Raw genomic sequence first — 27,985 nt, 5'->3', positions numbered from 1 at the left:
CTCTTTTAACCCCACCCCCCGACTCCTGAATGTCACTCACTCACACGGGCATGCACTGACTGCGGTCTCATGAGGAAACGCAGCTTTTTGATATAAAGTTTTTCTTGTTCCCGAATACAAATATTTTTTAAAGTATTTGTTTGAAATAAGTATTCGTAAAAAACACGCTATTTGTGCCTTTCCGAATACCGTATTCGGGTTCGGCTCCACCCCTAATATATATATATAGATTAATTTTTTTAATCTAGATTAATCTAGATTAAATCTTGGAATTAATCTAGATTAATCTAGATTAAAATGGCTAATTTGAATTCTGCTGAAGGCATTCAGAATATGTGTGCTACCCAAAATAATGACTAAACATGTTACACCGTACTTTTATTTTGACAGGTTGCCGTGAAGTTTCTGTGTATACAGTATGACATGATGCGAGTTTTCTCAAATGAAACGGTATAAGTGACACTCACAGCAGTTTTGTAGATTGAGTTTATCTGTTCATGTGAGATGCAAATGCCAAAAATTACCGGGAGCGTCACGTGTGTTTCAGTATGCGTGTAGTAAAAGCGCGTCTCCACCATTCATAGTATGAATTTCATACATACAGCTAGGCAAACGGAACATACCGGATTCATATTAAAACGGTCTTTTTGCATTTCAGTTTTCACAGACACTAGTCCATATCGCGATTTGAATTAAGTGACAGACCATATTTGATTTATGAATCCAAAAAACGACGAATTTACGTGGCATTTCGCGCTATAGTAGATTCGGTTTTTATGAATGGAGGACGACGTGACCCCGTCTGTGTTTTGGCGGAGGAGACATAAACGCGCGACCATATTCTATAGTCTTTGGTATACATCCGCTTTAAACTATCAAGGTGAAAGTCATCATAGCTCGCGTAGTTTAGACCCAGCTCCCAACCCAATTTTGAGAATAGATTAACGGCGATATTTTTTTTATCGCCCGATAAAAGTCTCACGTTAACGCAGCACGTTAACGCCGATAACGGCCCACCACTAATATATATATATATATATATATATATATATATATATATATATATAATAGAGAGAGAGAGATGTTACACATATTTATATGTGACCCTGGACCACAGAAACAGTCGTAAGTGCCACGGGTATATTTGTAGCAATCGGCAAGAATACATTTTATGGGTCAAAATTATAAATTTTTCTTAGGATGTAAATCATGTTTCATGAAGATATTTTGTAAATTTTCCCACCCTAATATATAAAAACCTAATTTTTGATTGCTATGAACTTAATTTGGACAACTTTACAGGCAATTTTTTTTTTCAATATTTCAATTTTTTTGCACCCTCAGATTTCAGATTTTCAAATAGTTGTATCTTGGCCAAATATTGTCCTATCCTTACAAACCATACATCAATAGATAATGTATAAATCTCAATTTCCTTAGAAAAAATTGCCCCTTATGACTGGTTTTGTGGTCCATGGTCACATATTTTAAAAATGTACTTTTCCTATATTCTGTCTTGTGTGAATGTTGGAATTCCCTGTTATTGAACTCTCAGGGAAACAGTGGAAAACACCCTTTGACTGATTTAATCTGTCTCAAAATTGCTGGTCTAAGCAAGGGTGTAATGGATAAAATTGCCACAGTGAATAATGGCAAATGATTGTCCCCTGTGAGTCAGATGTCGGAAGGTTAGAGACATTTCCTGTCTTATCAAACAGTCAATTTTAAATCAAATAGCAAATTTGACAAGCTCCACAGAATTTTGTTAAGAGGAAAAGTAAATCTGTGAAGTAAAAATGGTTTCTGAGAATTATATACAAATGCTAATTTTGTGCTATAAAAGTTTTTATTTGCGCAGTCAAAAAATAACTCTAATTTAGATAAGGTTGCTATTTTCTTTTTCATTTTTCCTAAAACCGTTTTAGTTTGTGACTAGTTATGTATTTTGGCTGTTGTTCTGGTCAGAAAATGTGTTGGTCTTATTTGTTTTCTCAGATCTAACAAGCAGCTTTTTTAATAAAATACCACGCTCACTTCCAAGGGTGATGACTCAGTATGCTGTGGGCTTTACACAAGGTTACATGCCGAGATTTTTCTTTCAGGTCCTTAGAGTCTTCTTGCTTAAACTTTTAATTAAACTCAACGAAAGCCTTTAGAAATGTGTTACTTTCTTACAGCTAATCAGATCAGAAGTCTGTTGGATTATACATGAGCCATCACCAGCTCTAAATTGAATGATGAGTCTCATTTTCCAAAAAACAATCCTGACTCATTTTTTTTTGTTTGCATCCCAATTATCTCAGTGTTTTTAATTTGTGTTTTCAAACGGCATAATCACATCCCTTGAAAAAAAATTATGTAATTATTGCTTCAGAATATGTTTTTTAATTGTTGATATAAACTGGAATGATAATGAACTACCAGCTGTGCTGGTCCGATGTTTTCTTGTAGTAACCTTGGCAACTATGAGTGGGTGGGTCTTACGCAGAGTTTAGCACAATCTACAATATGTGACCCTGGACCACAAAACCAGTCTTAAGTAGCATGGGTGTATTTGTAGCCCGGGCCTAAAACTAACTTTTTGCCACACCTGCCAATGGCTGATGACGTGATCAAATTTACCGGCCAAAAAGTTTTTAACCGGCCTGATTTTTTTTACCTGCTCTTTGAAATGAATCATGGTTAATCACATATTTATATTGTCATAATTTCACATTAAACCTCCAAATTAAAGTATAAAGATACATATAGTATATTTTACATATGTGTTTAATGGTGTCATTTTAGTAAGTAGTATTGATACCAATACTGCTACTGATGTCTCTTTTAAATAATTTTTTTCTCAACTTTACCTATTAATTATAGCTATTCAACATTACAGTATAATTGCAATCCCAACTCTTTATGGTCATTTAAGACTTTAGAACTCATTCAAGGCTACTCGCCAAAACCACGCATTTTGCCAAAACTATAGATTTTTCTTTTGTGCCAAAAATCATTAGGATGTTAAGTAAAATATTGACAATATTTGTTAAGACAAATATTGTCCTATTCTAACAAATCATACATCAATGGAAAGCTTATTTAATCTCTATGTCAAGAAAAATGACCCTTATGACAGGTTTTGTGATCCAGGGTCAAATATGTCAGAGGTGTAAATGGGATGAAAGGTTTGTCAGGTTTTTGATCACAAATCAGTTTGTCTTGCAGTTATTAGTAACACTATATCATTAAAGTATGGTCTGATTGCTTACTGCATTTGTAGGCCTAGATCTAATTAATAATATTTAAAATTTTCATTGCTTTGGTTTGTATTTTCATCAGCTCAGCAGGAGGATGTTGATTCCTCATTTTCTATCTATGTAAAGTAGGTCTGTTTTCCCCTGGTCATGAAACACATAACAGCGCCGAAAGGGCAGATGAGCAGATCTTGGTGAATCGCCTTTAATGTTAGCTGTAATAAAAGTTTTTAGGTTTTGAAATCCCAAAGTAGTAAGTAGAGCATGTAGGACTCTGCTGACGTGAAGGATTCTTGCATTCTTGTGTCGATTAAAACCAGTGTGGGACCACAGGGGAGAAAGAGAGGGGGAACCTGTAGAAACCCTCAGCTCCTGTTCTGAATAACTCTTTAATCTCTACAAACGCTGAACGGCAAGAACGGGCGACACGTGAGCTGTGAACTCCGGTAGTGAAGCAGAAGAGAGAGGGAGATATAACAAGTAGAGAGGGAGGGAGCGAGGAGGGGAGGGGGAGAGTGTGTGAATGAGGGTGGGGAGAGAGCGTGAGGATGAGAGCTCAGTTCCAGAGTGACTCGCTTTGCCTTTGCCCGCTCAGTTTGAAGACATCAGAAGCCTGAGACCAGGAGAGGAACCTTGCAGGCGGGGCTTTGCCGACTACAGTTTTTTTCTGTCTCTCTCCTTCTGTGGTGTACTTTCTCCGGGTGAAGCCTGCTACATTAACTGAAGCAGCAGGACCACATGCAACAGGGTGTAGAAGCCAAACTCCCTCCATTTCTTTTTGCGTCTCTGTTCAAGAAAAGATGCCCTGACACTCGGGAAGAGTTTTAGAAGAAGACGAAACATCACAGTGTAGGGTTTCTTGTTTCCGTGGCTTTCGTTCTAGATTTGTAGAGGAAACCTTCAAAGTTATGACTAAAAGAAAGTGGGAGGGGAGGAGAGAAGGCTTCAAAGTCAACTCCACAAGGGAGGAGGCGCAGGGGCCCGGGCGCCCCTCCACCAGAGGGCGCTTCTCAGAGTCTTGGAAGAGACTGAGCTCCAGACAAGGGTCTACCAAGAGGTCAGGACTGGCCTCCCAGCAAGCAGCGGTAAGAAGCCAAACAACAACTGTGTGTGCTCTGTTCTTCCAAGTTTGTTGAATTTGGAGCAAGGGGGGTATGTGAAGGGGAGGGACCGCTGATGCAAGGGAGGAAGAGTGGAGAACGAGGACATGGAATCACACAGAGATGGAGAGAGGGGTGCAGGAAAGAGTCTGGCTTAAGCAGGTGGCATTCTAAAGGTCCCCTTCTGCCTCGGAGCATGTCAGTGGAAAGTTTCAGGCTAGCACGTGTGGCACGTTGTGACCACTAAAGGGTTTTTATGATGGTGATGATGCTTTCATATGCACAGAATAGAAGCATGGAGTGAGACAAGATGGGCTGAGAAAGGAAGAGTGAAGATGTTGTTGCCTAGATATGTACCACAGGTGTTTTCCCAAGACCGTCTGCAATTTGAAAAACATTGTTGTTGTATGATATAAAATGCTTTGTTGTGCCAGACCATAAAATACTAAATGGGGGAAAATTGCATTTTGCTTCACATCTCTGCAGTCAAAGATTTCATTGTTGCAGTTAAAACAAGGAAACTCCAACCCCCTGATGTTTCATCTCATTTTAGCTGATTAGCTGTCTATAACAGTCGATTAATACAGAATGAGGGGAAACTCAGTGGGTCAGTTGTTGCTGAGCACATAAGCGTGCCCCGAAGCACGCTCTGAACCATCTGTCACACACCAAAGACAGATTCTTTTGCCACTTCTATGCAAACTCCAGTTGCACAGTTTGAATGACTTCGCTAGAGGGATAAATACTGTATTTTTCTAAAAAAAGTAAAAAAAGAAATTATTTTGTAAAATTGCAGAAAGTTTTCTTTTAAGCCGTTTGTCATTTGCCTTTTTAAGCTACGGCTGTGCCGGCACAAAGTTTTACATTCACTCAGCTTGTACATCCATTTTTGTGCCTTGCAGACAAAATGTTTTTTTTTTTGTCATACTGAATTCTGCATTGTTGAAAATTCCAATATAGGCTCTGCTATCTGCATAACTATTATCAATATGTGAAGCAATTTAGGAAAACCCAACACATGGAGAAATTTAACCTTTTGTAGGTTTTGATACCATATGAAAGCTGGGTTCAAGCCCTTTCCAACTTAAGATTATATCTATCTTAAGTTGGCTGATAGCTCTGATTTTCAGGAATAGAATTTTGAGAAAAACAGGTTTAAAGTGAGACAGGTTTTACTTTTACTTCACGGGTTTAACAAGAGCTGTCTGTCAAGTCAGGAGCGCTATACTGCATCATTACACAAACAGACTAACGTCTGTTTTCTGTTGTTTATCATAGGCATAGTCTCTGAACTTTTTATCACCCCTTGTATGTTCAGACAGCACAAATAGTGTACCTTGTACAGCAGTTTACATTTAGAAAAATGCCGTATTTTACACAGGACTGGTGGGGAATGTGCATTGATACACTTTTATTAAATGTGTTGCATGGTTTATTTTGATAGGTTAACTTTTGGGGAAGCACCTCTGCAGCCCATTCTTAAGAGAGACAGTCATTTCTGCTTGCTGAAATAAATCGCTATTTTACTGCACTAAACAATTGAATTTTGCCAAGATACTTCCAAATGATAGACAAGATGTTATAGAATAGTAATTGAATGAAAAACAAATTTTGACAAAAAAGTGACTTTCAACCTATTTTTTTAATTTCCTGAAAACGTCCCAGTGCGACATCCAACGAGTTTTCCCAGATCGCATCACATATGAACAAATCATTGCAGTTTCCAGGTGAAATAAATACTAGTGGCAGTAAAACTCTTATTCCTTTTCACACAAAGTATTACAGGTGCAGAGTTTTGATTAATCAAGCCTAATTTTCACATAATTACTTGCAGAATATTGCATGTGTTAAAAAAGTGTGCAATTTATACATGGATAAAAATAATGGAAATACACTACATGGGAAAATCTTGATGTCTGAAAAAAGCTCCAATTTTAAGGACAAGCTGTTATTAGAGTATATCAGTGAAGTAAAAACCCTCTGAAGTAAAAACAATCGTTTGGTAATTCTACTGTCATGCACGGTGTATTTAAATCCATATAGTAAGTGTTTACTTGGTGTTTCATGCCTAAGCTATGTTGTTAATACTACATTCGTATTAACAGTATTGTCTTTATGTGGGTGGATGTGAAATTATTTGTGGTCATGTTGCTATAGAAACATCTCTGCTTGGTGTATCATATAGATCATTTGAATCACACCTTTATCAACTTTGACACATCTACACTTACCCATATGCACTGGTTCACTTTTCATTTGAACACTGTGTATGTCATCTTGTGTAAATTTGTCACAAGGCACCTTCTTGAGAACCAGGATAAAAAAAAAATTAAATGAGAACAAATGTGTCACCAAATGGTGTTAGGGAGCCATTAAAGTGAGAAACGCTGAGTTCTGAGAATGTACCATGTACTTGTTGCATTATGAATTATGATCAGTGAAATTGAAATTGTGTAGTTAAAGGAGAAGTTCACTTGCAGAATTGAAATTTCCTGATAATTTACTCTTCCCCATATCATCCAAGATGTTCATGTCTTTCTTTCTTCAGTTGCAAAGAAAGTACATTTTTTGATGAAAACTTCCCATGTTTTTTCTCCATATTGTGAACTTCAGTGGTAGCCAATGATTTGTAGGTCCAAATTGCAGTTTCCAAGGGCTCTACACGATCCCAGCCAGGGAAAAAGGGTCTCATCTAGCAAAACGATTGATCATTTTCTTAAAAAAAAAAAATCTACTTTTTAACCACAAATGCATGCCTTGTACTAAGTGCTGCTATGACTTCACGCATGTAAAGTTCACGTTGGAAAGTTCACATGCGGTTAGTTCTTCGTCTGTGTACTCTGGTTAAAAAAACGTAGGGTAGGGCAAAAAACTCTATCTCATTTTCTCTCTTTCTTTCTTTAAGAAAGACATGAACATCTTGGATGTAAATTATCAGGAAGTTTTCATTCTGGAATTGAACTTCTCCTCTAAATGTGTCTGTGAATGTACGTGTGCTTTCATAGAGTATATTTGAAGTCTAAGACTCCAACAGTCACCTTGAGTAGTTTTACGGTTTTATATGCCAACTCAGAAGAGGTTTGCTTTCATGCTCAGCAGGCTGGACATTAGGCACTAAGTGGCAGTGCAAACAGTGAGGAGCGTGTGCATGCCAACACAACTGCTCAAACAGGCTAATTGTTCTGTAATATGGTTTTGAACCAAAGGAGGCTGATGAGAATGTGTGGATTCAAACCTTGGCAACTGTAGCTTGGAAACAGAGTCATTTATGTATCTTTGTTTCTTTAAATGGGTTTATCTCAGTGGGAGGTGTTAAGAGGGATTGTGCTTTAGTGTGTTAAAGTATTGAAATTCTCAATCAATATTCTGTACTTTAGTGTTTACATGCTGTTTAAATCCTGATGAACTCCATGTGGAGTTCAGGTTTAAATCTGAAGTCTGAAGTTATTCTACCCTGGAGTCACCAGATTTGTGTCCCATTGTGTTTGACTACAAAGACTGGTTTACGACTTTCTTGTTCGTAAACATTCAGACAATCCATCTTGTGCCCGGTTGGTGTTAAGGCAGTCTTAAACAGCATTACGCTGGGCAACTGAAATAGGAGCGGATCAGAGTTTGGAATGAGCCGTTACAACCTTGGGGGGCTGATTTTGTGCTACCACCACAGGGCTTTAAGCCTGGCGGATGTGGCTTACTTTGGTTGTTATAGCAACAGTCGCACATATCGCCCGGCACGTTTACAATCCACTTATGGTTACAGATATGTCACTAGAGTTCACATGCTCTGAATTAGGCAAATTTATTGAATACTGCTAAATTGTAGTGATTTCATCACTTTTTGCCACCTCAGAAACATGTAATCTATGCTTTTGTTGGGTAAGGTCACTAATTAGCTTTAAAGGAATGTTCTGGGTCCAATTCAAGATAAGCTCAATAAACAGCATTTGTGGACAGTGTTGATTACCACAAAAAATTAGGATGTAAAAGCAGAAATGAAACACTGACTTATTTGTTAAAATTTGCGTAGGGTACAACAGGGCTAAAAAGCACTGCACCCAATGTGTTTTATTGCAGAAAAATATATATGTTTGTATTGAACATTTATGGAGCAACAGATTTTGTGTGAAAATAATCAAGTCGTTTATTTTGTTAAAAAATCTTATAAATGTATGAGGTGGCAAGGGGGTGCCTTTTACCCCTTTTACTCACCAGCATGGGGTAAACGGCACACAGTATTTATACAGCTAAAATAATCTTTTTTTTTTTATAATTCTTGCTCAAAACAATCCCTTTAGCAAAAGTTTGTACTATTTTCTGCTAATTTTAATATAGAAAATAATACTTTTTTTGTTCAGTAAATATAATGTCATTAAAACATATTTTAAAATACAGAAACAAAATCATTTTAAAATGTACAGATTCTGAAAGCATTGAAGGAGATCCCATAGTAATGTAATATAGATTTACAGTAGTAACAACAAATGATATTTTATCATATGATATGATTAGTAGCATGTTTTTAAATATGATGGTTTCATTCTAAACATGGTGATTATCTCTAAGATGGATGCCCAACATAATATATGATATTTACTATCTAAAGTTAACAATGTCAATGTTAACAAATGAGAAGTCGGCCTTCTTATATTATTTATCATGTTAATTATTGTGCCTTTTAGCCCCAACAGCAGGGGCGCTTTTTACCCCAAATATCATGTTCTTACATATTCTTTGATTATTTAAAAACTGTTGCTTTAATTATCTTAAACATAACTTAAAATCATTAAGAAGACCTTTGTCTCAAGATATATTCAAGAATGTTAGCAATTCTCATTTGCTACTTGAAAAAGTTTTGGAAAGTGCTACACCACGTTTTTCTGTCATCTAGTGGTTTAGAGGAAAATAATATCAAAGGTGCCTTTTACACCGGGGCGCCTTTAGCCCTGTTGTACCCTATAGTTTTTAATCTGTATTAAGTTGCATAATTTTAATCTGTAAATTGCATAATTTTTATGTTAATTAAATGTCAAGTAATTTTGGTAACGCTTTACAATAAGGTTCATTAGCTAACTACATTAGTTAACATAAACTAAGAATGAACAATACTTCTACAGCATTTATTAATTAATTTCAGCATTTACTAATGCGTTATTAAAATCACAAGTTGTTTAACATTAGTGAACTAACATTAACAAACAATAAACGTTTTTTTTACTAACATTAATATTTATTAAAGATTAATAAATAGTGTAATAAATGTATTGTTCATGTTAGTTACATGCATTATGTTAACAAACATTAATACATACATTAATGTTAACAAATGACACCTGAAATGAAAGTGTTTTACAGTGTTCATATTGGCCTGATTCACTTTCACTGTAACCCATATTTTTGCCCTTACCGAAAAAGAAAAAAATGGAAATTAATTTTTTGTCACACATGTTGTTGCTTAAGCTTTTCTTGTATTGAATGTGCACACATAAGTCCTGTAAAACCTTATTTCCATCTTCAACACAAGATTTAATTTTTCCGCTTTTCTATGACCGACCATGCCACTGCTGAATTACCCAGGTGCCTAGGTCTCAAATCACCGTCCCTCTGTATTAGATGAAATAACAGGCGTGAATTGGAAAGGTCCTCCCTTTGGTAAAGCCGACTGGCCTCTCGGGAGAGAGAGTCTCTGACAGCTGAAAAAGCCTAACAGAACCCAGCACTCCTCTCAGTGGATTAATGAGCTCACACTCCTGCCTGTGTGCATTTCTGATAAAAGCTTTTTTCTCCAAACCCAGTCACTGCAGGGACCTAGGGAGCCTGTTGCTAGGATGGCCTCAGACACAACATAATTTTTATTTAAAAATACACACAGTCAGAATTTTGCACAGTTTGTGCATTTGATTAACATAAACTAAAAACATGCATTTACCTCAGCTGTCTGCACCCTCTGTGATTGTGATTTCTCTTTACAGTCTGAAAGCAGCTATTAAAAAGCTATTTCATACTGAGTTTTCTCTTTAACCGCTGGTAAACAGTTTGTTAAAAGTACAACTAACCCAAAAATAAAAGGTTTGGGTGAATTGACGTTTTCATAATGTACTCATTCTCATGTTGCTTTCACTTCATCATGCCAACTACATTTTTTGTCAACAGAAACATAACTGTTTCAATGAAGAACATCGAATGTGAAGTGATACACAAGGAATACTGTGAATTTCACTTTACAGATTTTCACTGTAAATTATAACACTGTAGATTTAACTGTAATGACTGTCCTGTAACAAGGAGAAGGAAATATTCAATGAGAAAAAAATGAATGAATGGGGGAAAGTCACATGAGAGGAGGCAATGCGTCTATCGCAATATGATTGGATATGACTGGCTGTGATTGGTCATAAGATAAATCTCACCCCTTGTGTTCATGCACATTCCACAGTCGCGAATCAGTCTGAATGAACAATATTATGGTGTTAATGGGAAAACTAATTTTAAAAAGTAAGTAAATATATATTATATATATATAAATATATACTATTATTTTTTTTTTCACTTTCTGATAATGTAAGTAATGTTTATTTAACCAAGAACATGTGACTAGGAAACAAATTTACATTGATTTAAAAAAAAAAAAAAAGCCTTATTTCAGAATACCACCACACACCACTGATCTATGTATGTACAGTTGAGGTCAAAAGTTTACTTAATTATAATACTTAATAATTATTTTACAAAAACAAGAGGGATCATATAAAATGCATTTTTATTTATTACTAAATTTATATTTATTACTAATCTGAAAAAGATGTTTATGTATCGTTTAGGGATGCTCATATTGACCGTTTAACCGTTAACCGACAGTAAGAATTTTAACCGATTATTACTATCAGTTAAACGGTTTAAAAGGGTTTTTTTCTATTCTTTTTTTTTTTTTTTACGTTTGCTGCATGGTGAAAGAAATAATGCTATTTGTAAGTTATCTGTTTACTCACGCGCGCGTGTCGACACGTGCAGTGTGGCTGTATAGACATACTTTGCTTCACCTTTACTTAGTAAACAGATGTAGTATATGCAACTCAATGGCAAGTGGCGTTATTGGGTTATCAGAGAGTGAATCCGTGAGTGAATGTATTCAAATTCTGAATGAATTATAGTCTAGAAAGTGCGCAATAGGCGCTCCCGTTACAGTCAATGGAAAGCTATCACTCATCCTAGAGTAGTTCATCGCAATCTCATAAAGTTATTAAAAAGTAATAAAATAACCTTTACAGTACACTGCACAATTAATCTCTTATTTATATAATGCCAACACTTTGTTTTAATAAGAGAGTTCGCGAAAGTGTAGAAGTCAGCAAAACTGAAACCGGCACTTTGGTTGGTGAGTGGATTGTAACATAGCCTCCTCTGATTGGCCACAGTGATAATCTACTCAACATACATGTCTGTGATTGGCTATTGCTGAACGCTGTAAAACACGCGCTTCTCCACACGCATATGACAGTGGATGGAAGTCCCAAACCGCAAATTGAAAGGGTTTTTGTGATGGTGTTTTTTTCGCGGATCTAAGAGTTAACAGGCAGCGGTCCTGCCTATCCGTACAGCATGTCCTCATGTTAAAAACTAGGCACACTGAGGTATTGGCTGGCCTGCTATATATTTTTATGTTCGACGAGAAGAATAAGACCGGTACAGTTCTTCAAAGCGCATAAAAGGATTCAGTGTGTTTTAGTTTTGTCATCTTTATTAGGTAGTTATTTAATTTATACATATTTAGTGTAGGCCTATTTATATTATTATTATTTTTTTTCATTCAGATTTTCTCTGTTCTCAGAACCGCTGCTGATGCGTGCTAATTTAAGTATATGTCAATACAGTTTTTGTTGTTGCTCTGTATGCTGCTGTTTGCACGTTAAAATAAAACATTTGCTTGTATTTTTAATGTATCATCACAGATACTCGTGCATTCTATTTTTATTTTAAACTAGTTTATTATTCTAATTTTATCAGTTAACGGTTAATGTTCGGATAACGAGCAGCGGTTGTCGGTCAGGAAAATTAACCGAAATGAGCATCCCTAGTATCGTTCAAAAGAGAAAATTATTGTTGAATTTATAAAAATGACCCCATTCAAAAGTTTACATACACTTGATTATTAAAGGGGTCCTATTATGCTCTTTTACAAAGTCTTTATTTTGTTTTAGGGGTGTACTTGAACATGCTCTCATGCTTGGTGGTTCGAAAAATGCATTATTTTTAGGGGTGGGCATAGATTAATTTTTTTAATCTAGATTAATCTAGATTAAATCTTGGAATTAATCTAGATTAAAATGGCTAATTTGAATTCTGCTGAAGACATTCAGAATATGTGTGCTACCCAAATAATGACTAAAAAGTAAGTCTTCGAGAACGGGCCAGGTGGCGCATTAGATCAGGCGCTCATCTCCTGTTTCCAAAATGCATCACAAACTGCTTGACAATTGCATTTACAACATAATTACCTATACAAACTTGTGTAATCAAGTACTTCTGCGCAAAAGGCTGCACGACGTGCGCGTAGCCGTTAAATACACAGACGCGCACGGGCATGGATAGCCTATCTGCGTGCATAGTCTTCCATTAAACTGCGTTGCTTTTAGAAGCGTCAATTCAGTTGTTGCATATACATGTAGTTTAATGTCTTTATTTCGGGATTATCAAAGTTAATCATAACTCTCGTGCCCCAGTAAAAAGGGTCTAGCAACGCACCTGCCCTGAAGCGGCTTCATAACTGCATCCATGTTTGCACGTCTCATTTGATGTGGTAATTTCACAGAAGTTGAAGACTCGTTCTCGCCCCCTACAGTGCAATTCGACTAGGTATACATCATCCGCGCTAAAATATCAAGGTGAAAGTCATCATATCTTGCGTAGTTTAGACCCAGCTCCCAACCCAACTTTGAAAATAGATTAACGGCGATATTTTTTTTATCGCCCGATAAGAGTCTCACGTTAACGCAGCACGTTAACGCCGATAACGGCCCACCACTAATTATTTTTCACATAAATTACATTATTACAATAGCTTTCTCCCCAGGCTGGCACAAACGGCTCGATTAGTTCTGGGTTCCGCCTTCCGAAAAACCACATGTGTTGTGATTGGTCAGTGGTCCCGCGTTGTGATTGGCAAACAGCGTAGACCGTGTTCCGCCCTGCTGCGCCCCTTCCCAAAGCAGCAAACTAGATTAAAGTGATTCTTACGTTTTAAATCTGGATATTTTTCTTACAAAAACACATCAGATCGCTAAAGGAGGCTTTTACCGACCGCCCCAGAGCCATGTGAGGCACTTTTTTATTATGGATCGACTTGTTTTGGACTGATGGAGATAAACACTCGTCTATACCGTTCAGTTCTAAAGCTTGGGAGAGCTAGGATTATTTTTAATGAAACTCCGATTGCATTCGTCTGAAAGAAGGAAGTCATATACACCTATGATGCATGAAAGGTGAGTTAATAAAACGGTACAGTATTGTTGGTCCTATCGTCAGCCTGTGAGATCGCCAATACATGATATTATCATTATTGTGCTAATGTATTTATTATTTACATATGCCTGAAACCATAAGGCTAGTGAAGCTATCTACACTGTATGATGAATAAATGTCTTACCACACACTGCACGTCTATGGCACGGCTTCAACACGTGCACGGATGATCACTAGTCAATGTCAAAGTCCTTTTAAGACAAGTCATGTCACTCGGCGGCCATCTTTGAAACGCCTCTCGGGCATCCAAGTGCAGCTCCTATCTCTTTGAATGGGGAAACATCAAATTTTCCAAAACTGTTCGCCAAACTTACGATTAAATTTCATATTTGAAATCTCCAAAGAAATCCAACAAGAACTGCCTCATAAATATAGTTCCTTGTGCTTTAATAGCGTTAAAAAACGCTTATTTTTCTGGCTAGATGAGCCAGTGCGCATGCGCAGTACTGAACGCACATCTTAGCGCCGACTGTTTCTATAGCAACCGGGACTTCTAACTGCAGCTGCAGTGACGCGCTGAGTTTACTCATCAACGATTGGCTCTTTCACTAAGAAGGCGGGGCTTCGCGGCCATGACGACCATTGCATTTTTCCCCATTCAAAACTACACGAGTGACATGTCTTTGGTATTCTATAGTCTTTCTCAATGTTCGTGTTTACATCAGCCACGACTCTGCGTGTGTTTGAAAGTTCTATACCGCACGTCAATGGCGCGGCTCCAGCATGGATTCCGGGGCAGTTCACGGACTCTTTAGTTAAAGCTGAGACGACCTGCGGCTCACTGAAGCATCCCAGAAGCGGCTGTCCATAATACATGCTAAAGTTAGGCGAATCCCCAACAAATTGAATTTCTGTAGGCGGGATACCGCGTTGTGACATCATTGCATGTGGAAAACAAACGCTGTAGTCCAAATGAGCTGTTCGTTGTAGTTCTTGAAAAAGGACTTTTTAAAAACTAAATATCTCCTTTTGGATTTGTAACTTTGTAGATGTTTTTTATGCCCAAACGTACACACCACACACTGGCTAAAGTTCAAAAAGTGAAAAAGCACAGTAGCACCCCTTTAATACTGTGTTGTTACCTGAATGATCCACCGATGTTTTTTTTTTCTTTCTTTTTTTGTTTTTAGTGATAGTTGTTTATGAGTCCCTTGTTTGTCCTAAACAATTAAACTGCCTGCTGTTCTTCAAAAAAAAAATCCTTCAGGTCCCACACATTCTTTGTTTTTGTTTTTTAAGCATTTTTGTGTATTTGAACCCTTTCCAACAATGATTATATCAATTTTAAGATCAATCTTTTCACACTAAGGACAGATCTGCAAGGTGTATGTAAACTTTTTGACCTCAGCTGTATATATAACATTGTGTATGTATTTAAAAAGCTTATTTAGAGTCAGTCTCTACCCTTAAAACAACCAGTTTATCCCATCACACACTGGCACAACAGATTGTCTTTAAAGAGATGATGGTACATCGATAACGGCCAACAAACCAACTAATCAGTGTACTTGTGGCAGATTAATTTTATCTTGGCAGTATTTACCCCCAGCTCACCCATATCTACCAGAGCTTGCCCAGACTATTTTATGGCATCACCCTCAGTGAGATGACAGAAAAATGCAAAGCATGTGACTCCTGCCTCAACCAGCCTTCCACATTAGCATTTCACATCTCCAAATGGTTAGAGTGCCCCAGGGTTGATGCATCTATTCATTTCAGTGTGGATGGCCCTTTTATAGTGGTCACAGGGAGTAAGATTGTAATAAACACCATTATATTTATACAGTGCAGTGTTGCTTTTATTGCGCTATTCCTATTAGCTGCTAATTGCCAGGTTGCCTTGGTAACACACTTGGCACAGGGAACTAATGTAAAATTTATGTCAAACGAGTGTGGCATTTCCTCCTCTGCTCTGTTAGCATAGTTGCACTCAGCTCAGGGATCAGGGGTGCCATACTATGGAAATAGATTCATCCTGTAAACTGTGCCAAGATACAGATATTTGTTGCTATTTGATGTTAATTCATAGCTCTGTCGGCAGTTTACTTGCAGTTAAACACTACTAAAATCTGAAAAAGAGAGTATAACTATAATATGGCATTGATTTATGTTTCTGCCAGTGGGCGCCCAACCTCCGTAACCCCTCCCCCCCACACTTTTTTTGAAAGTGCAAATACATTATCAACCAAATATAATTGGTTGAACAAATGATATGAGATCATCACTCAGTGTTAAATTAGGCCTATATTTGGGGTTTGTTTTTCAAGTCTTTTTCTCTGTGCAGTAGTGTGCTTGATGAACAGTTCACATCACAAACAGAAACACACAGACTGCAAAATACATTACCAAGCGTCAAGTAGTCAGACATTTGACAGTCATAAATAATGATGTTAATGGATACCTTGCAGATGCAAACAGGGTAAATAATGTTTTGTTTTGATTAAAATAAGGTTAACATTGGCTGGCCGCTTATTGTTTATTACTTATCAGAGCTGTTGAAAGCAGAGATTCTCACTAAATAAGCCCTTGTGCATTAATATTTACTCTAACTGTAAATAGATTTTCACAGAGAAAATGAACAATTATCATTTTCACGTATATTTCATCACGTCTATTGCTCTTTCGAGTGGGAATGCCGCATAAATGTGCAAATATAATTCCTGAAACTTTGCAGCATGTATGTGGCCGAAAAAGACGTTTCATACTAATTTTTAATGGATTATATATAGCCTGGAGAACACACAAAAAGAAAACTCACTTATAATCACAAAAAAACTGTTCCTCGTCTGCGCAATTATATGAAGTTTCTCATGAAGGATTTGCGAGCTTGCAAAACTTAGCACTGGATGAAAACTTAGCACTGGATGAAAATTCTAACACCTCTGATTGGCAGTTGTTTTTCAAGAAATCAACAGATATGTCTGTGATTGGCTACATTGCTGCAAACAACACTATGTAAATAGAAACCTTTTGACATTCTCCATAGCACTCACCAATATTATAGTGAATAGAGAATATCTCTATTACCGAGAGTGCCTTTGCGTGCTTTTATTTGGATATCACCATGGCCATAACCAGGGTTTAAAAATCTGCGAGGTTTGGGGTGGGGTAAGATTTGAGCTATGATTACCCCTACAGATATAACTCATTATATACACTAAACACATTAAAACAGACAGACATGTACAGTATCTCACAAAAGTGAGTACACCCCTCACATTTCAGCAACCATTTTAGTATATCTTCACAAGGGACAATACTATAGAAATGAAACTTGGATATATTTTAGAGTAGTCAATGTGCAGCTTGTATAGCAGTATAGATTTAGTGTCCCCTGGAAATGACTCAACATACAGTCATTATTGTCAAAATAGCTGGCAACAAAAGTGAGTTCACCCTAAGTGAACTTGTCCAAAGTGTCAATATTGTATCAATATTGGTTGTTGCTGGGACCCTCTTCTACTCCTTTGTAATGACATCACAGAGCTGCTGGATGTTAGACACATGGTGCTTCTCCCCTTTCCGCTTTACCTGCCCAACAGGTGCTTAATAGGGTTCAGGTCTGAAGACTTGGCCACTCCATCACCTTCAGCTTCCTCAGCAAGGCAATTGTCATCTTGGTGGTGTGTTTAGGGTCGTTATCATGTTGGAAAACTGCCATTCGACCTAGTTTCTGGAGGGAAGGCATCATGTTCTGCTTGAGAATGTACAGTACATAATGGAATCCATGTTTCCCTCAATGAACTGCAGCTCCCCAGTACCAGCAGCACTCATGCAGCCCCAGACCATGATGCTACCACCACCATGCTTGACTGTGGGCAAGACACAGTTTTCTCGGTACTCCTCACCAGGGCATCGCCACACATGCTGGACACCATTTGAGCCAAATAAGTTTATCTTAGTCTTATCAGACCACAAGATATGCTTCCAGTAATTCATGCTCGTGGACAGGTTGTCTTCAGCACACCTTCAGCACAACAGGTTGTCAAGATAAGAAAAAGATACCGCTAACCCTAAACTGCAACAAGTTTATTATTAACTTTGTCAAATTAAGTGGAAAAGACAAGTCCAAAGGCACTTACAATAGCTTGATTTGGCAACACAACGGGGGCTGCATCCGCGCCCTCACTCACAGCTCTTTCAAGCCTTGTTCACTCCACCAGTGTCGCAGTGATAATTTTTTACACCATGGACATTAAACATTATTGCAAAGTGTCTAAATTTAATTATATATGCAGACACTCATATGAGGAAACAAAACAGCAAATTAGTCATTTAGAGAACAAATTTAATTTTTTAACATGAAAAATTTTAGTTGGCTACAGCCATGGGTATAACTATCAGTGTTGTGCATGGTAATTTAAAAAAAAAACTGTTATAGTTACTAGTTACTTCTCACAAATAAAAAATGTTGTAGTATTTACAACTAGCCTTGTATAAAAAAACAGTAGAAATCGGTAGAATGTCCCAATTTGGCTAAGTAAATGTGTTTGGGTGCGTTTTGATCTCCAGTGACTGGCCATTTGCAGAGCTTTGTAACTATGGCAAATAATTGTCAGAAATGAAATATATTTGCATATTTGTAGGAAGTCATTTGTGAAACACAGCAATTTTCATAATGAAGGTAAAAAGAATGTCACCACATTTAAATAACCATTCTACTAGTCATTTTACATTTCTTAATCAACTCATCTGCTCCAACAGGACAGAAAGTCTTGTATCATTCAAAGAGGCCAATTAGTGGTCTTCATATCCCACCACAGCCCTTATTAGTCCGACAAAATTTCATGCAGAGAGAGATTGGAACAAGAATAGCTCAGGTCTGACAGTGAAAGCCTGCAGAGTTGAAGAGATTCATCAACACAGGACCACATGAAAACCGTCTGTGCATCCCACTGTTAAGATGAGCAATGCTGTTTAGTTTAAAGCAAAGCAATAACTGAATCATTTCACTTGAATTTTATATGAATGCTCTTTTATGGGTCTGTAACATTTACATAAAATATTTACCTCAAAGTTTTGTAGCTCTGAACAAACACAGCATTTATATTCTAGAGTTTTAAATGTCATTGAGTTGACAGAACTTTCTCAAAGTGTTTAAGAGATTCAGTGTGCATAGTCATAAATTTGCACTGGCATTTATTAAATGAGTTTGCTCTTTTTTCGTTAGCTTTATAAGATGAGTGGAAATTGCTCTTGTCCAGACCTGCTGGTGTTTGTCTTTTAGTCAATTGTTCTTGTGGGGGCTCACACATCCACACGTCATTCTTAGGATTTTCCTTTCTACAGCCAATTCAGATGAGACTCACAAAACTGTCCTGTCCTTTTTGCCAGCGTTTGTTCCATTAACCTTTCTGTCTGTCTTTGTCCTTTGTTGTGTCTTTGACCCCATTGAATTGCTTCTATGGACTATTAAATTCTACATTTCTCTTTTTATCACTTTCTCTTTTAAAAAAAAAGCTGTTTTGATCTCACCATTTAATAACGGAGCCTTTAATGACGGCACCTTTGACTGGCAACTGCTAAAACCCGTGTGAGATGCTGTGATGCTGATTGGACGGTCTGTGATAAATTGCCCTCAGACCGAGACTCAACCTGTTGCGTTATTGAGACTCTAATTAGAGTGTTCACCAGCAGTGGGACAATCTTGACTAATTGCATTGCAACCTTATAGTTTATTTTATTTTTAATTCAGTTTTTTTTTTCCCCTTTAGTCCACTTTTTGTGAGGTGAAAGGTGTTTGTTGAAAATTTAATTGGCTGCTAAAATGTCTTTCCTTAGCTCGACAGAATGCCACTTTCAGGTCATGTATGCATGTCATTGTAGTGCCATCAGAGACTTGCTATCCTGTCTGGGCTGAGAAAGAAATGAAATCTATTACAGTTACAGGGAAAGAATGTTGCTCTTTTTACAGGCACATTCAGTCGGTGACAACATGCCAGAAAAAGTACTGAGAAACATAAAGAGTCTATTTTTCTTCTAAGTATAAAGTAACAAAGTTTTCTGATGTTTTTTTTTCCAGTGTTGTATCGACCGTCAGCGTGACTATTGCTGGTCTCCAGCACCCTTTAATTATGTCGAAATGTCAAGCCTGCTGATTAGGTCGTACTAACTAGCATAGGGTGAATTTGGACCTCTCTCAAAAATAAAACAAGTTAAGTATTGTATATGAGTTATTTAATATCTGATGGCAAGATGTTGTGAAACAGCCTGAGGCATTATTTCTGAATACTGAATGTCAATAGAAGATTTCTTTGTTATTATTTCATTGAAGTTTAAAAAACGTTCAAATAAGCCAGGTGTATTGTAGAGTAGTTATGGAGCTTTAGGCAGAGTTTCAGAACCAGAAAAACTGATTGAAGGTGTGTGCAGTACAATTTACATAGTTGACAGTGAAATATTGCATTTATTGTTTAAAACAACTCACCTCAGGCAAAACTAATTTACATATAGTGGATACAGGCGAGAAGCAGGGAAGCAAAGGTAAAATAAAAAATGAGAGAAATAAAAAAGGAAGAAGTGAAGGAAAGATAATAAAATAGGAAGGAAAAGAAAGAAAAGCAAATGACGTGAATGGAAAGAGAATTAGATATATAAATAGAAGTAAAGAGAGAAAGGAAAGAAAATGAGGAAAATTAAATGAAATAATTAGAGATGCACCAAAATTTGTAAAAAATTATCGCTGAAAATGACATTTTCCATTTTCGGCTGAAAGAGAAAAACTGCCTAGCAGTGTTCAGCACAAAGGTTTCAGTCTCCCTCTAGCCGTCGTCACTGAGTGATGTGCGTTCCACTCACCCTCACCGGAAAAGCAAAGTCTGCTCAAATAATGTGCCAACAGGACATTTCCTGTATGTAGTACTTGTTCCTGATTGCAATAGCTCAGAATTTCTTGAAATAAGGAAAGGAAACAAAACAATACTGAGTGGTAAGCTACAGAAAGGACAAGTAGGGGCATCATGGAGAAAATGTAATTTATTTAAAGTTTATGAAAGTTTTTGACTGACAGGACAGTCCTGGAGTGCTGCTGTCCTGCAGAGTTTTGCGCCAACCCTAATCAAACACATGTGAACAAGCTAATCAAGGTCTTCAGAATTACTAGGTCTACAGGTGGGTGAGTTTTTGTTTGTTTGTTTCAGGGTTAGAGCTAAACTCTGCAGGACATCAGCACTCTAGGACTGACGTTGCTTATCCCAGGTCTAAACTTTTAAATGATGCAATAGAAATTTGAAGTGGAGTCCCAATTCGCATACTATCCTTGCTAAGTAGTAAAAAGAGTACAGTTGAAGTCAAAAGTTTAGAATCTCCAAAATGGTAATTATTTTACCAAAATAAGAGGGATCATAAAAATTTATGTTATTTTTTTATTTAGTACTGACTTGAATAAGATATTTTACATAAAAGATGTTTACATATAGTCCACAAGAGTAGTTGTGAAAATAATAGTTGAATTTATAAAAATTACCCTATTCAAAAATGTACATGTCTTCATTCTGTTCAAAAGTTTACACCCCCAGCTCTAAATGCACCGTTTTTCATTCTGGAGCATCAGTGAGCATTTGAACCTTCCGTAATAGTTGCATATCCCTCAGTCCTTCAACTGAGTCTCTCAGTTGTCCTCAATGTGAAAAGATGGATCTCAAAATCATACAGTCATTGTTGGAAATGGTTCAAATAGACAAAAATGCTGAAAAACTAAAAATATTGTGGGACCTGAAGGACTTTTCTGAAGAAAGGTGGGCAGTTTAACTGTTTAGGACAAACAAGGGACTTATGAACAACTATCACTTAGAAAAAAGAGCTGTGGATCATTCAGTATTAAGTATTAACAATCAAGTGTATGTAAACTTTTGAACAGGGTCATTTTTATTAATTCAACTATTATTTTCTCTTGTGGACTATATGTAAACATCTTTCATGTGAAATATCTTATTCAAAAAGTGTTAAAAAACTATGAACATAGTGGATATGCAAGATCGATAAACAGATAGAGAAAGGGGTTTGAGTGATAAATAATTAGTGTCTAACCTAATGAAAATTTTTTATCCGCATTATATTTAATCTGCAGCAACATTGTGAACTTTTATAAAAAAATATGGTTTGGTCATTACATTTAAAGTGCATAGTTATGCAAACACACAAGTTCTCGGCATAAAAAACCCACGACCGACAGATTAACGTGCCTCTCAATTTCACTCTAATACGGTAGAGAGTTAAATTAAATTAAATGTGAAGGATGTTAACTGTGACAAGATGATTGACAGGGCAGTTTAAACAGTGACAGGGTACATGTAACTAAGCAACAGAGTGTCCGTTAAAGACGTAATAATGACAAAGTAATATATCCAGCTTGCCTACATACTCAATATGTACTTTTTCTTCACAAAAAAAGTACATACTTTTAGGACAAAGTATAATAGGCAAAATGGAACTTGTGTAATTCTATGTGTGTGTGTGTGTGTGTGTGTGTATGTGCATGTCTGTCTGTCTTAAGTAACTTTGCACAGGTTTCTTACAAAATCGGCAAAATCATGCTTATATTTAAATCTAGCATTTCGCACAGGTTTCTGTGAGGGGTTTAGGGGTAGAGATCAGGGTAGGTGATCGAAAATTGTATTAACCTGCATAGTATAAAAACAATGGAAGTCTATAAGATGTCTTCACTAATATAGTGAAGCAAATAGGGCTGCCTTCGACTAAAGATTTGTTTGGTCGACTAGTATTCGTTAATTTTAAGTAATTAGTCGACTAATCGCAAACCATTTAAATCATAATTGCCTACATAGCCTAAACCTCTCCGCAGTAGTGATGCGCCTTTATGCATGTTTCATACGGACTACATATTCAGATAATATTTGTTTTCCATTTGAATTGGTTCATTTTAAAGTAGACATTTTTATGTCTATAAGCAGGGGTGCACATACTTTTTTTTAGCCTGGTTCTCATAAGAGTACCTGGAGAGTTGGTTTGGTCCTCACACTACACATAGTGTGACCCAATAAATATAATTAAATATAAAATTAACAATAGTGATAATATAATTTTTAAAAAATAAAATAATAAACAAAATAATGAAGTGTGATAGTAGTATTATGTTTTAAAATAAAAAGGGAATATTATTATAAAAATACAATTAATTTATAGTATGCTTAAAAATAAAATGAAAATATTTACTTATTTTGTGAATTTTCATTATTTTCAAACCTAAATTAGCAAGCTTTCATTTTGGTGGGTTGCCGACAAGAAGGTAATGCGAAAGGTGCACAGAGTTGCGGATACGGACGGCCTTCAGTATACGAGCTCCCGATTAAAAAGCATTCAGTGAAGAGCATCAGTGAATGAAATGTCACGTTTTAGCAGTGTGCTTTGGAAACAGCAGCGAATAGCCTATAATTATGCCTTTAGTTAGAATAGAAATTCTTCTACAGTATTACAGTTTGTCGATCTGCAAATGCGGTATGCAAATGCGCACTCTGAACTTATTTACACAGTGCATTTTCTTATTTTGGTCAGGCATTCGGACCTGCGGACCACTTATGTGCACCCCTGTCCATAAGGCAACTACACAGAGTTTTGGTTAAATTTGTTTTGGCATGCTTAAGTTCACAGAGACCGAGGCGGCAGAAAGCGTTTTCATTATTTTACAAAAGCACAATGTTTTGTTGTGATTGTGAGTGCACACAAATACACATATTCAAAAGTATCACTCTAATCTATATGATCAAAAATTTGTATTTTATGAGCAAGTGACCGCACCAGCACCTCCATCTGTAATGGAGTGAGCATGCTACTATTCAGCTTCCACACTCCGCAGAGACACTTAAATAGCGCACATTTTTCTAGGTTAACATTAGGTTGAGTGGCCATGTAAAGTTGCTACCACTAACATATTTTAGATGAAAAGCCATATTCAAGGTTGATAAGTGTTAGGCAAACGTTTGGATGTCCTACTCATACACAGCAAATTTCTGGAGTTCAAAAATCAGGAGTTAGGCAAAAAAGTGTGAAAGTGTTAAATTTTTGGAGTTTATTTTTTAACTCTCACTACATTTTGTGTTACGGGATACTCCCTGGCTGTGTTGTATTTCGGAGTTCATTCATTGGTGTTCAGGAGCACGTTTTAACGTTACATCAGGAGCGCGCCATGACACGAGCCTGGTTTTGCCACACGAGGACTGATGAAGTTGTCTACTTCGTCTCGAGGTAGGTAAAAAACTAATTCCAAAATGTTCTTTATCTTCTGATAGACCACTGATTACATAGCTGTTACGTTATATACTGTGTACTGACGCCAATAACCGCGGCGAATTTTGTGTTGAATGAATCTCCGATGCAAAACATGGACTTTTTTCCCCGATGTGAACAAGCTAATATTAGCTAACGTCTTTCTGTTCACCTTATTTTTGTAAACGAGTGTTTTGCTGTCAAATTTAAGTAGTGACTCGCTCAAGAAACATTCTGTTAAGCTTCCATAAAGTAATGCCTACGAGACGAGGTAATATCTAGCAATGTCAGTAAACTGAAGTGTCTAACGTTACCCTGGCTTAAAACGATCATAGTTTATCCATGAACGTGTAAAGTTATGCTGCAATGTTTTGAGTCGTAACGGCTAACGTTACAAATGTTTTAGTAGTGACTCCTGACTTATGAGAGTTCGTGGCTTCCATATTAAACATTTTGCATTTTCAATCACACTAACATTAGAGGTTATTTTAAATTACGTTTTCTCTTCTTTGTCAGGATGTTGACAGAAGTGCAAGGATGGAGGGAAGATTTTCTCAATTCAGGTGAGTTATATGTTTAGTAAGCAGCTAATAAAGAGTAAGTGACTGTAATTTTATGATTTGTTTTGTTAATAACATGTTGTTGATGTTATTGTGTAGTCCAGCAGAAGTTTTTGATACCAGAAAACGACACTGAAAATCCCAGATGACCAGGGCTCAGCTGATGTACTACACGTTTTCTTGCTTCTTGGATGTCAAAGGACTGGTAAGGGTTAAATAATATTTCAAAATTTTATTGAAAAAAAAAAAAATATATATATTGTTACATTTGTCTGAACGATTATCTTTGTTTTTTTTTTTTTTTTTTTTTAGATTTACAAGAGTTATCACGGATGCTTGGAATAGTGGTTGCTACAAGGATCCTGGAAAAATTGAACACTTGGAAAGTAATTGAGGCCATGAAGATCAATTTTGAAGAGGCAACATATCATCTGGTGAAAAGGTTTGTTTAGACAACACTATTATGTTCCAAATATTTAGCTTGAATTAATTCACTCATCCAGTCATCCAAGATGTTCATGTCTTTCTTTCATCAGTCATAAAGAAATTGTGTTTTATGAGGAAAGCATTGCAGGATTTTTCTCAACATAGTGGATTTCTGTGGTGCTAAACGGGTTGAATGCATTTATATTTATACAGTTTTTAACCTCAAATGCTGGTCTTGTCTACCTCTGCTATGCACATGCATACTCTGTGCACTCTGGTTCAATACATTTATAGTATATCGAAAAACTCTTCTCATTTTCTCATTGATGTTCAACCTTTTTTTCTTTTCTTTTTTTGTTGCAAAGGGCATTTGATCATCTTTGCACGTTCACTTTGTAAACACTGGGTCAGTACTTCTACAGCGATGTAGGACAATTTTGAAGTTAGAGATGGATGAAACTGAGATGGTAGTTTTTTGACGTACCCTAACTCTTGAACCAGAGTGCACAAAGTACGTATGCTCAATGCACAGCTAGACAAGATGAGCATTTGTGGTTAAAACGTGCACAAATATTAATTTATTAATGAAAGTAACACATTGTTTTGCTAGTTAAGACCCTTCTTCCCCGGCTGGGATGGTTTAGAGCCATTTGAAGTTGCATTGAAACTGCAATTCTGAAATTCAAACTCGCACGCACCATTTAAGTTATATGGAGAGAAATGCTGTGAAATGAATGTTTTTCTTAAAAAAATAATTTCTTTGTGACTGAAGAAAGAAAAGAAATACATGAACCTCTTGGATGACAAGCAGGTGAGTAAATTATCTGTATTTTTTGTTCTGGAAGTGGACTCTTCCTTTAATGCCTATTGTTTATAAAGGGATGTTTATCTTGTGTTTCAGTCATGCCAAAGTCTTGATGACCATCACCTGGCCACTAAAGAAAACCCTCAGCCATATCTTCTTGCCTCAGGGACATCAAAAGCACAGGTTTCCACCTTTTACATTGTCTTGGACAGAGAAGTTTCACCTTGTCAGTCATGTACATCCTTGGGTACTGTTGAAGAGCTGTTCAAGTAAAGTAAAGTATCATGATGCTCTGTCCAGCCTGTACATTTTTTTTTTTTTTTTTTACAGACAAATGTATATAATATTGATATAGGTACAACTGAAGTCAAAGAACTGAGAGCAAGGCAGTTGAACAAGCAGTAATTTTCTTATTTAAGTTCTGTCCTCATGGAATGTATCCTGGTATCACTGTGGATTTTTTCTTGTTGCTTCATCTGATTTATATCTACTTCATTTTATAATCATTCAGGCTTGATTTTATATAATGCAATGATGTGTGTTGACTATGCTGTATACAATTTTACCAAACATTTCCTGTTGGCACTGCAGACGTATTAAATGTAAATGTTTTGCTGTTAGATTTTACAGTATTTTATGACAGCAGTTAATTTCAAAGTGTTTACATGCATGGAATTTCTAAATCCAATCTATGTATTTCCTCAAATAAAAGCAGAAAGTTGAGAGTATGGCTTTCAGTGTAGTCATTTCCACATAAAACATATTGTGTTTTTAACACTGGTTAAAGAGTTTAAATTATAATTAACTAAATTTTAGAGTTAAAATTACTCTCCAAATTATTAATATTTTAACTCCAGAAAGTGTTAAAATTTAACTCTGAGAAAGTGTTAAAAATTCAACTCCAAGAGCGGAGTTATTTTAACTCTGCGCTGGAGTCTATTTGATGGTCACGCATGTACACTCAGATTGAGTTGATTTTAACTACCAGGGAGTTTATTCCAAAGACCAGAATTTGCTGTGTAATATTGTATTACCACATGGACCAGCCGTTAATGATTTGTCCTTCATGGACTGTGTGACTTGGCCTGTGGATTTAAAAAAAAAATCTGTGACTAGGGTACTAAAAAAATTTTAGTCGATCAAGTCTCTTCGGTTAGTCGACTATTAAAGGGCAGCCCTGTTTGTAGATCATATAGATGCAACAAGAAAAATATAAACGAAGCATTTGTGCCAGGTACAATATCATGAATATTGTATGTAATGATTGTTTCACTTTATTACCGACTTTGCTCAAAACATGACTCTGGAGATTTTGGATCTAACACACATATCCTAAAGATAATCCGCTTTTTAATTTCAAGCTTGAGTCCCTTTTACGGTGCACATTGTATGACGAAGTACCATAAACATAGTCAGTGAATTAATGATGTGTGACTGGTTTTGTCTGACGTGTTGAGGTTGGTTTTTGATGGCAGCTCACTGGGCCCTATGGGTTTGATGGCTCCAGATGGGGCAGTGAACAGGGAGAGATCAGCCGGTGGAGGTCTTCCTGAGAGAGGGAGGAGACCCAGTAGGAGACTCATCCCATCCTCTGACTCCTCCACAGCCCCACAGAGCTGCTATTATCCTCTTGCCTCCAGGGCCAGGCTAAGCATCACAGGCTTAGAAGAGCACCAGCGACAGTGCGGTATTGTAAAGAGACACACACACTTATGCGCACACCTCAAATATTCATACCAAATGCACACTCACGTCCTCCAGAATTGTTAACACAAAGCACGCTCTTGTAATACCTGTCACACCTGCAATTAAGTATGCCTTCCTGCATTCAGATGCACATATGCACAAATAATTGATTTTATGCACAGCAGCGCACACAATGATAACGGAGTATACGTACGTCTTCAGATACTAAAGAACATCCACTGCACTGTTAGCAGCATTTTTACATGCAGTTTTAATGAGTTCATACTTTTCAGAACCATTTCACAGTGGTCAATACAATGTCATTTGCTGACTGGCAGGTGGGAATTAGTTTCATATTCACACTCGTCAGTTCGCAAATCAGATCTGGCACAGGCGCAGCGAAAGAAAATAGCTTGAACCTGCGATGCT

General features: G+C 36.8%; 1 protein-coding gene across 1 annotated transcript in view; it reads left to right on the top strand.

Annotated features, from left to right (window-relative positions):
- Positions 1-4,147: 4,147 nt before the first annotated feature.
- Positions 4,148-27,985, top strand: part of trpm3 (transient receptor potential cation channel, subfamily M, member 3) — a 195,088-nt gene continuing 171,250 nt past the window's right edge. The window contains exon 1 of the mRNA XM_073840232.1: positions 4,148-4,324. Within this exon, the coding sequence (XP_073696333.1) occupies positions 4,148-4,324 (177 nt within the window). The remainder of the gene's footprint in view (positions 4,325-27,985) is intronic.

This window comes from Garra rufa, chromosome 5 (genome assembly GCF_049309525.1).
Source record: "Garra rufa chromosome 5, GarRuf1.0, whole genome shotgun sequence".
Taxonomy (NCBI): Eukaryota; Metazoa; Chordata; class Actinopteri; order Cypriniformes; family Cyprinidae; genus Garra; species Garra rufa.
Note: the sequence above shows the minus strand (reverse complement) of the source record. Positions and strands in the feature narration are given on the sequence as shown.